The 11,482-nt window shown below is 40.7% G+C and overlaps 2 protein-coding genes across 2 annotated transcripts in view; both read right to left on the reverse strand.

The window, feature by feature from the left end:
* LOC118421025 overlaps positions 1–783 on the reverse strand; it is a 6,164-nt gene extending 5,381 nt beyond the window's left edge. Inside the window, exon 1 of the mRNA XM_035828169.1 lies at positions 596–783. Within this exon, the coding sequence (XP_035684062.1) occupies positions 596–772 (177 nt within the window). The 5' untranslated portion in view covers positions 773–783. The remainder of the gene's footprint in view (positions 1–595) is intronic.
* A 7,936-nt stretch (positions 784–8,719) lies between these two features.
* Positions 8,720–10,708, reverse strand: LOC118420996 (myoneurin-like). The gene is made up of 2 exons (XM_035828118.1): positions 10,624–10,708; positions 8,720–9,962 (listed from the first exon to the last, which is right to left on the reverse strand). Exons 1-2 carry the CDS (start codon positions 10,700–10,702, stop codon positions 8,728–8,730), a joined length of 1,314 nt encoding a protein of 437 aa, XP_035684011.1. The 5' UTR covers positions 10,703–10,708; the 3' UTR covers positions 8,720–8,727.
* Between the last annotated feature and the right edge of the window lie 774 nt (positions 10,709–11,482).

An 11,482-nucleotide genomic window follows, 5' to 3' on the forward strand; every position in this document is an offset into this window, starting at 1 on the left:
GACTGGGTTTCCGACTGGAACATAAAATCCCTGGTCAGGTGCGATAACCACCTCATAAACCACCTCGTTCGCTACGCTCACTCGGTGGTTTATTCGGTGGTTATCGCACCTGACCAGGGATTATCTCACCATATACACCTCGGGGCGGGGCATTAACCCTTTATTATTAGATTCTTAAAGATTACATGTAGGGTAATAATCAACAGTGGTGGTGATAGCATGTGATGGGTAAGCGCTATTTTGGATCAAAATTTGACTTTGGACAGATTTATAAAAATAGATTTATGATAGAGAAAGATGCAACTAATGTGGTAAATCTCCTGGGTCTCTTCTTTATGCTCCAAAAAGCAGCTTGTCATATGTCCAACACGTGCATGCGAATGCGTCTACTTTGAAATCTACTGCCTTCATAATATTTTACATGAGTTATTAAAGATTGCCATGTAACTTATGTTTATGTTCAAATTATGTATAGTGAATGCTGCTCAGCATCTCACTTCATTGTGTTGAAAATGTACTTTTGGCAGTTGCGCCATGCTTTCAGCTGTTAACTAACATTTACATTATCTTAGCTCATACAATTTGAATTCCTTACAAACAAGCCAGTCCAGATGCCGGTACCCAGCATGTACAATCCGAAATAGCGACCGTGGTATCCAAGGGTTGAAAGACCCATGACCAAGTCACCGCTCCCCAGCCCCATGGCAGCGAGTCCCAGGAAGATCTGCATCCCGCCCAGACCTCGGGCGGAGCCGTACGGGAACCCGGCCATTGTCCGCTAGTTCTGCTAGTAACGGGAAAAAGTTGATTTTTTTCGTGCATGGACGTGAACCGTATATTCATTATACTAGTACTCGATGAATACGTTGCTACTTTGTTCAGTCAATTAGCTAACGAACATACATTTGCAAGTAGCTTATCTTCATGGACATAACATGTACATTCAAGGCTAACAGGTTTTTTTTAAACTCCTGTAATTCTTAAAGGACTTATTATAGGACCACCAAATTTTCAGAGAATGATATAGGCATGAAATACATTTTTTGCAACGAATAATAGCAATTCATTAAAACGTCTTTTGTTGAAAAAATATCAGTTAGTTTTAAATTCTAAGGGATAATGTTGTAATTTTTGATCTGGTCATATACACCGCCCGCTAAGATTTTGACCAATGACGTCATGAAATTAGCATAAACTATGCATACCTAATTATCACAGATATTCTAGATAACATACGAATTTATTCATGTAAGAAATAGCAGTAATATAGCAAAATAACGAGAAAAATTCATTGTTAAAACCGATGTCAGCGAAGTCAACAAACGGTTGCTACGAAAAAAAAAACGGAAAAGACAAAGTGGAATATTTTTCATGCATGAACTTTGTGAAATTGTTGCCAACTAGATTTTAGGAAAGCTTACCAACTTTGGTGGCTATAGCGTAAGCTGTTCTGGCGTTCAAAAGTTGACCCCCCCGGTCTGAATAAGGGTTTTTGAAATAACAGAGGTCCTTTGAAGTCCCCGTGGGGCAATTTTAAAAGTGATTTGTAAACACCATACCCGTAGTTGTGTTTTTTGTACTTTCAAATCTGTTAAATCAATCCTTTACCAGTCTGACACAATGTCAACTTTCAGACTTTGTGACGACTGACGAAAGAAATATTTACTGAAAGAGTTTATGTCGAGTGCTACAGAATTGATAAGGTATACCTTATATACACAAATGTATAGAATGACAAAAACAAGATACTGAATTGACCGTATATCTTATATCCTATTAAGAATACAAACCTGTTCTAGCCTATCAGTATAGAGTTCGCACGTTCGCTCAATAGAAGTCACCACAGATTACACAGTTACAAGTGCAATGTTTTCCAAAAAGTACATCCTTGATGTCAGAAAAATCATTTAAGTGCAGTGATGGGAAATTTAAATGATATTACTGACGGAAAAAATGTCACGTTCCAAATACAGTAGAAGTCAGTTAATTTCACAACGGATTAACGCACACTTCTGTTAACTGCACGGAATCCCAAAATCGAAACAGGTGCTGTCCACCTAGATAGCTTCGCATTATTGCACCATCCGGATAGTTGCACGAAATTTACTGGCAAATAGGCCGTGCAATTAAGCGGCTTCTACTGTTGTAAATTTCTCATGCTTCGCACGAACGTTCCCAAGTAAACATACAATCTACTTGCATACTGTTTTTCGTACCACACTGCCAACAGCATGATACGATAATTTGAATTGAGCAGCAAAAGAGCAAGAACAAGTCCGAATGAATTTCTTGAAGCGGAAACATTTTTTTTTTAAATCAGTACAGAAATTATGGGTTTTCTTTCCTTTTTTGACGAAGTATTGCTGATCGCATAGAATCTATCACTCATTTTTTTCTGAAAACTAAATGTCTTCAGTTGACATGGACTATTGCCAATTCATGCCAACTATTGTGGGGCAAAACTCTCCGAACATAACATTGCAGGAATACCACAAGTGTGGGTTTCTTTAGAACGAGACCACAATGATCACATTGCGAGTTATTTCCACGATTTTGCACGTACTTTGGTTGTAAGAACGACTGATAGTTGTCAAAGGTATTTGAAATAAAGGAGGATCTTTGACGTCCCCGTGGGGTAATTTCCAAAGTGACCTGTAAACATCGTACCCGTACCTGTGCATTTTGTACTATACTCGGTTAAATCAATCCTTCACCAGTCTGACACAATGTCAACTTTCAGACTTTGTGACGACTGATATCTCAAGTGCTTCTTTTCTGGAGGGGGAGTGGAGATACAGACATCATGCATTTCCTTTTTCACGTTTTATCACCTGTAGATTTTATGCTGTCTTTACTCCTTTACCAAATTGTGTGGGGCAAATTTATCTGAAAATAATCTTGCAGAAGTAAAACGAGTTGGTTTCTTTAAGCCAGGTTCACACGTGGGCATATATTCAAGTTCGTCTAAGGCCCTATGGAATTCTTAGCATCCAACAGGCTCCACAGGTCGCTGGAAAATAGTAGAAATTGCACAAATACAGACGCATAACATGTCAAACGAGTTAGCTGGCCGATGAGTGTGGTTTACAAGAAGCCTACTTCACTGTCATGTTTTCTGGCTATATTTGTTCAATTTCTATCATTTTTTCGAGTGACCTGAGGAGCCTGGTAGAGGCTAAAACTTATACTGACCTCACACTAGCCTCTACCAGGCTCCGTGGATCGGTGATCTAATTGTAGAAATTGGACAAATATAGTCTACAGTACACAGGGGAGTTAGCCGGCCAGAAGAATATGTTTTCTCACGTGAATATAATGATTCTTCCAATCCACGGAGCCTGGTAGAGGCTAATCTCAAACGGACTTACATATATACGCACGTGTGAACCCACGTGTGTTACTTTAATGATTTCGCGCATTCTTTAGTTGTAAGAACAACTGTATGAAGTCAAAGGTATTTGAAATAAAGGAGGATCTTTGAAGTCCCCGTTGGGCAATTTCTAAAGTGATCTGTAAACACCATACCCGCACCTCTGCATTTTGTACTGTCAAATCCCTTAAATCAATCCTTTAGCAGTCTGACACAATGTCAACTTTCAGACTTTGTGACGACTAATGAAAGAAATATTTACTGACAGATAAGAACTATTCACCCCCGCGCTGGACTTTCCGTCCAAGCTGCGCCGGTTCCCATGCCACGGGACAAGTATTCTTTTATCCTAATTGAAAAGAATTTTGTCGCAGCAAAGTAGTACCAACTGAGCCTTTTTGATCCATCCTAGTTGTACAAAATAGGGCTTAAGTCTTTATAATTTATTATAAATCAATAACTCGATGCTTTTCCCATTGGCAAAATGTCTCAATAGAGTGTATTTCATCTATCCTAGTTTCTCAAGATGCTTTATTTTTAATGAATTCCAATATAACAATATGACAACACTTTTCAACACTTGCAAAATGTCACAGGCTCACAGCGGATCATAAACGCGTAGTTTGTTTTCTGTGGTGGAGTTCTATAATGTATATACTAACGAAGTAGGATGAAATGGCTACATGCGGTCGATCTACCTTTTTTTAATATGAGCTCCACACCATTCCTGAGTTTTACAGAAAGTCTCGCGGCGTGTCTAATTTATCAAATCTGCCTTTCCAGACCCTAATCTAGAGTCAACACGGTAGTTGGGGCGGGGAAAGTATGAACAAATATGATAACACTGCCGCCTTTGGCCCCATTATCTGATATAGTCGCAGGGCTGAAGTACGTACTGATAAGAATTAGCCCAAGTTTGTCAAAACATGTTGTTTTTTTTACCCTTTAATTACTTTAGGATTTAAAAATTCTCTTTTGTTTGGAAGAATGGAAAAAAAAACAATCAACGAATAAACGCGAATCAGGATCGGTAAAGTAAATGAAAGTAATTGAAAGTAGTTTTCGTTGACATGACTACTAACTTGTTTTTTTTTCGACATGCTTCTCATGTCATTTCCAAACTCTTCGCAATTCAGCCCCCGGTTGCCAAGAGAGAGAAGTCGGCCAACCCAATAACAATAACAAACAAACGGAGGAACAGTTTACGAAGTCTACCTTCTTTAAAGCCGAGGCTTAGACATCCGGGTACCAAGATATATATCAAATAGTATTAACTCAAGCAAACTGGATATGATTCCCTTTGAGTTACTTGAATAACTGGTATTGGCACGTCTTTATGATTTTCCACCATTCATCCGTTCAAAACATCTTCTTTTCCAGCATTTCCGAGATTGAGTGTACAAAAAAGCGTCGGACTTTGTTCCAGTGCTCTACAGTGAATGTCTCGTCGAATTGCTAAAGATAAGCTATGCTCTTAACGGCAAATCACTAATAAAACTTAGAAAGTAAAATAACACCATTAACTAAAATGTAATGAAGTATCAGATAGTCTTACCTTAGAGATCTTAAAGAACTCTTAATGTTGATCGACGTTAAGTTCTCAGTCGTCACGTTGGAGACCAGAATCCTGTTCCAGCTGGTTTGTACTGACGCTTGGCGACGGCTCTAGTGCGCATGCCCGTTACACCCCCTTTCCTCAAGTGGCTGTGACCGCCGAGTAGACAAAGATTCCACGAATCGCTCAGCGGAAACATGGTGGGACGTACACTGCAGAAAATGAAGGATCTTCTCACGTTTTGTCGTCTTTTTGGTTATTTTTTTTATCTCGTATTATGTTCTAATTATAAGATTTAATTCTGATTGCCGAATAGTCGCGCAGCGATCGCGGTCTGATCGAAAGGGGACCAAAGTATAAAGGTGGGGTCACACCTGCGTATATATTTAAGTCCGTATGAGGCGCGCATGGGAGTATTTGCCTCCACAGGTCGCTAGAAAAATTATAGAAATTGGGCAAACGTAAACAGGTAACAGACGAGTTAGCTGGGTCGCTAGCCATACTTCTCGGTCAGCTAACTCATCTGACATGTTATGTATCTATATTTGTCTAATCTATACTATTTTCCCGCGACCTGTGGAGCCTGGTAGAGACTAAGAGCGTCATACGCACCTCAAACGGGCTTGAATACATACGCATGTGTGACCCTACCTTTAAGAGTCGCTAAGTGTCGGCGAGAGCCAATCACCTGCTACAAAAAGTAAATATAAGGAATGCGACGCACGTGAGTTCAACTCTAGTACTGAGCGGCTAGCTAGTTGTAGATTGTGTATTCGGACCGAGCATATAATACCTCACCATACAGAACGCATAGAAAAGCGTGCGATAAGAATTATTCTGGGCAACGATTATACTTGTTATGCCGAAGCTCTATGTAGTCCTCACTCTTAAATACCTTTATAGCCTGTTTTAATGTCACATTACTACTACGTGGAAATGTTGATTACTGCTAATGTTAGCCTTGGTGTGCATCGACTATTGTTAAGTATGGTCTGTTGTATTTATTAAGATTTTTTAAAAGACTAAAACTAACTTAATTCGGCCAGTTTAATAGCAAGGTATAATAGGCTGCAACGTTGTTTTAGTATGTCCATGTATGTAACATTTGTATGAATAAATCAATTGAATACAGTACACTCAAAGTCAAAGTTTTTTTGAAATACCAGGACATTGTAGAGGTTACTAAATGTTACTGTCACAAATATACCGCAACATGTATTACTTTAATCTTCGAGTATTGAATGGGTAGAAAAAAACTGTCAAGTTCGTGGTCATGATACGTCAGAGAAATCTTCTTTTCTTCTTCCCTATTCTTAGGACTGTACATGGGGGTATGCAAGACGGGATTATTAGCGACCTTAGTGTGGATTAGTACATATGGACACAACGATTTGGTAAAAGTCATTGTTAGTAAGCAAACATGTCAAACTTTGTACAAATCCTGGTGTTATTGTACACAGGGCACCTATTCTTCAATCAAGCTTTCGCTGCTGTGTGCAGACGACTTCGTGAGGGAATTTTCGCCGATAAGGAAGAAAGGCATTCTTTGGTTGGTCACGACTTACCAATATCATGTAGAAAAGTACATTGTAGTTTGGTATACTCTCTAAGCAGAGAATCGGTTGTCTTTGACGAATTTTTGTCGGGCTTTTTATTTTGTACGGTTTTCTTCATGGCTCATGGCTAAACAGACGTTTGGCTTTCTATTTTGGTTTTTGTACCGTTTTTTTTTAATTATCAGCGAGACATAACAAAAACAGTGTAAAATAGAAATCCCAATAAAAACGCCTAAAACACGTCAAAAAACGGTCGGAGCCGAACCTCTGCTTGGATAGTAGCTCGGTACTGTGTTCGGAAAACGTTGATAGAAATTCTCGAAAATGGATGAAGTTGTAACCTTCAGTTTTTCCTTTATCACATTGACACAACGTCACAAATTTGCAAAAGCAGGGGAAAATATTCACTCATTTAAATCAACTATTTTGAATCTAAATACAACTCAGTGTACGCTTTACCTTGTAGCAAATAACCTGTAGTTACTCAATAAAGACATTTAAGCACATAAATACAGTTGACAGTTTTATCATCTCAACTATGTATAAACACCTTTGAGGGCTGTCATAACATAAGTTGGTTCAAATACATGTATAAAAAAGAGTTAGACAGTAGTACAAAATGTCAAATAACTTCAGAACTAACGTTATATAAGATATCATAAAACAAAAGGTACCCATGATACACACAGGCATTATTTTCATAAAACTTAACAATAAAGCTAGTTACAAACAGAAATCAATGACTTTCACCATGATTAAATGTTGAAAAATCTAAGCAAGGGACGGACTTTGGCCCCACTTCACATGCAATAGATATACATAAGCAAATTCAGGGTATTCTTGTAATTTATGGAAATGGAAATATCTGGTGTCTTGTAACAGGAAAAGTTGCTACATTGTCACATTTTGTTGGTTCTGCCTGACTGACGCAAAAAGTTGTCAGGTTCCAGTCTTTGCCAGGTTCTACAGTTACTGATAAAATCAGATATTAGCCAAATAGACAGATTAGATGCCAGAAGAGTTACCCAGCTAGACAACACAGTTTTCATATTACATCCGGTTGCTCGAGTAACTACTTTTTTTGCATACAGTTAAGTCAGTTTCTCTTGGTTACAAACTGTACTGTGGAATGTGGTGGAGCCTATATCTAAAGGATCCGATAGTCAAATTTCTGTATAACCATATACAGGAAAAGATACCATATCAATATTGGTAACTGTACTCATTGGGGCCTTAAACTTAGCTGTGCTTAACCATATTAGTGTTTTAATCATGATAACCTTAAAATTTAGCAGAAGACTTTATGTATTTGGCCTCATTCATATGACAAACCCTTATTGATATATATATATATATCAGCTATGGCTACACAGTTCTATATGAGAATGAGTCTTGTTGAGCCGCTGTCGCTGTGTGAAGTCTGCCGAACACAGGTCACACATTTAAAGTCTCTGCCACATAAGACACATCTGTAACCTAAGATAAAGTTCTTTTCTTCAGAACTGCTTTTAAGAAGACTTAATAGACATTTTCATGAAACAGAATGACAATCTGAGACATGTCTAAGAGTCACTGTCACACATATAGGGTCTCTGCCAAGTTATTTTCTTTATATCTGCTTTTATGAAGACTTAAGCAACTCATGAATGATAATCTGAGACATGTTTGATAAGTTGCTGCCTCTGGGTGAAGTCTGCTGGACACAGGTCACACTTGAAGGGCCGGTCCCCCAGGTGCATGCTCTTCACATGTCACACATTTAAGTCTCTGCCACATTAAACACTTCTGTAAGAAGACTTTAGCAACTCATGAGTGATAATCTGAGACATGTCTGATAAGTTTCTGCCTCTGGGTGAAGTCTGCAGGGCACATCTCACACTTCAAGGGCCTGTTCCCCATTTAAAGTCTCTGTAAGCTAAGACAAAGTTCTCTTCTCCAGATCTGCTTTTAGGAAGACTTTATAAACTTAAAATGTTTCACGAATGATAATCTGAGACGTGTCTGATGAGTCTCTGTCGCTGTGTGAAGTCCGCAGGGCACAGATCACACTTAAAGGGCCTGTCCCGCAGGTGCATGCTCTTCACATGTCACACATTCAAAGTCTCTGCCACATTAAACTCATCTGTAAGAAGACTTTAGCAACTCATGAGTGATAATCTGGGATGTGTCTGATGAGTCGCTGCTGTGTGAATCAGACTTGAAGGGCCTGTCACGCATTTATGAAGACTTTATGAACTTGAAATGTTTCATGAATGATAATCTGAGACGTGTCTGATGAGTCGCTGCCTCTGGGTGAAGTCTGCCGGACACAGATCACACTTAAAGGGCCTGTCGCGCAGGTGCATACTCTTCACATGCTGCTTCAGGTTGCACTTCACCGAGAAGCGGGCGGGGCACATGCTGCAGTGATACGGCTTTTCTCCTGTGTGCGTACGCATGTGAACCTTCAGGGTCGACTTTCGGCTGAACCCGCATCCGCACAGCGGGCAGATGCACTCGCTTCTCTTGCCTGCCGCACTCATACTGCTGGTACTAGGTGGCGAGTTCGCGAAACCAGGACCATACACGTACGTGTAGCCTGGGTTTACATTTACGTCATCTGCCAAAGGATATGATGTAGAGTTAACAACACTAGGGGGACCTGCCATACTGATACTAGGGACTAACATATTGTCTGTGCTTGCGCTGACACTTATATCCGTCCCAGCACTCTGTCTATGCTGGTCTTCAGCGTTAACTACTATGTACTGGTGTGGCAGTGGCGTGCTTCGATCAACTCGCGAGTCTTCAGTTTCGGGGAATGTTTGCTTGCCGACTGAGGACTGCTGTTCGTCCGGGTCGTTCGATGCTTGGTCCGAGTTTTCTGCGCCCGTTGCGTCAGTGATGTCATGGTCTGCCGAGAGAAGCTCTGGTTCATTGTTGTCTACAGCTGTGGTATCTCTACGGTCCTGAAACCTTGCAAACTCTTCCCAGCCTGTTAAGCTTGTGGAGTCCTCAATTTTAATAACACCGGTAACAGAGGACCCCGATTCCGCTTCACTTGCGCCTGCTGGGCTACAGGTAACTGTAGAGGGATGCGGGCTTGCAGAGACGACGGTTGTAGGATTGGGCATCTCCAAAACGTCTTCACCCCTGCTTGTGCTTGTTGCCTCTAAGACATCCCCTCCTCCTTCCGAGCTTGCTGTCTGCTTCTTGAACTTCTGGAGGAAGTCGACGCAGTCCTTGACAGCCTCCTGAAGGTGGAGGTACCCGGCTGCGGTGTAGACCTCGAAGATGTTTTCCCCGTTCAGGTGTAGTTTTGAGGTGTACAGGAACGAGACGAGGGGCTGGACACCTCGGCATGTGAGGGCCGGCAGGTCGATGACCAGGGACTGGCTGGAAGAGTCCATTTGGGCGACGTAGGAGGAGAAGGCTGCAAACACACACCTGTGGAGGTGGAACGATCCGTCCCGCACCCTTATGGTCAAGTCACAGTATTGGCCTGCAATAGAAAAGACCATAACATAAGAAATGCAAAAGTGGTGTTTTTTTTCTCTCTCAGTGGATGATCCATACAGATCCTATGACTTAACTATGGTTATGGTTACAACTAGGGCTGGGTACCGGTACAGAAAATTCAGGTCCAGGTCCGGTTCAGGTCCAAAGGATCAGGTCCAGGTCCGGACCTGAACCTGGACCTGATTCAGTATGAGTCATACCAATGGTCCATTTCACTACAAAGAAATCTGTTTGGTGGAGTATTAGACTTACACTGGCATTTTAAAACCCTACAACGCTAACTGCAGCTGTACGATTGACTGTAAACCTTGGTAGAAATTACTATAAACTCTACTCTACCTCAATCTTGTCATTTTCTTCCAACTGCAAGCGCCAAAACGTGTGAATGCCTGATAAAATGATATGCTAATTTTCTAATCGGTCCAACATCCGGTTCACCTAATTTTTTCAGGTCCGGTTTTTCTGGACCGGTCCAATAAGAAAAAACGGTTTTGTACCGGTACGCTGTACCGATACCCAGCCCTAGTTACAAATGTATATTCTGTCTATTCTATACCCATGCACTTTGTACATGTAATAACTTCAACTGCATACAGCCAGGGCTGCTCAACTAGCCAAAGACTATTATCAAGGGCTAGCCTCACCTGCGAGTCTCTGCTGGTTGAGCCTTCTCTGCAGACCGGCCGGCAGCAGCTGGTGGACATACGGCGGCTGGCTGGCCATGGTTTATCCTGACTGGAAAGGTAGCACTATAAGTATAAGTGTATAACTAAGTACTGGTAACACTGGTGGACATACGGTAGCTGGCTCACCATGTTTCATACAGACTGGAGGTAAACAAGCATATGTGTTGGTATATAAACGTTAAACAAAGTTGTACCTTTTCATATTCAAAATCTATTAGAGTCATAAGCTCTTTTACAGTGACTTAATAAGCCCTCTTGCAAACACATGTGCGGCATAAAATGTGAAAGGTAAATGCCCCGTAAAAGAAAACAGTCCTTATCTCGACCATTGTTGCGAATTGCAGGTCCAGACAGTTTTTTCTTTCTTTATTGGCCATGGGGCCTTTACCTATTACCAAGGAGCTTTTAAAAACTCCTTGCTATTACCTAGAGTTCCAGTTGCCGCACATCCGGGTCTATGTGAATAGCCCGGCTTAATATACAGATCTCTTTCTAATTTGTTAGTAATGACTTTATCAAGAACTAGCAAAGCTTTAATTACGTTGCAGCTCTACATTAAGTGTTACAACAGGTAGTGAGCCTTTTACAACTAAGTATTCTCAAGGAGAGCTTTTAAAAGCTCCTTGGTATTCATATTCTCAGGGTACATTTTTGTACATTCACGCCCCCCTCCCCCTTTATACAGTAGAGAAAACGCACGTCCAAAGTAAACCTCATATATTATTTACTAAAGCACTCAACCAGTGAATGTATAATCACATCCTTACTGTTGCGTAGAATGTCTTCAGGAGAAAACAGACCGTCTGTTGTGCCTGGC

The sequence above is a fragment of the Branchiostoma floridae genome, chromosome 8, assembly GCF_000003815.2.
Source record: "Branchiostoma floridae strain S238N-H82 chromosome 8, Bfl_VNyyK, whole genome shotgun sequence".
In the NCBI taxonomy this organism is placed as follows: Eukaryota; Metazoa; Chordata; class Leptocardii; order Amphioxiformes; family Branchiostomatidae; genus Branchiostoma; species Branchiostoma floridae.

Excerpts from the sequence above, each read along its gene's own strand:
- LOC118420996 (XM_035828118.1), bottom strand. The coding sequence starts at position 10,702 with ATGGCCAGCCAGCCGCCGTATGTCCACCAGCTGCTGCCGGCCGGTCTG. Across the intron at positions 9,963-10,623 it reads CAACCAGCAGAGACTCGCAG|GCCAATACTGTGACTTGACC; the intron begins GTGAGGCTAGCC and ends TTTCTATTGCAG.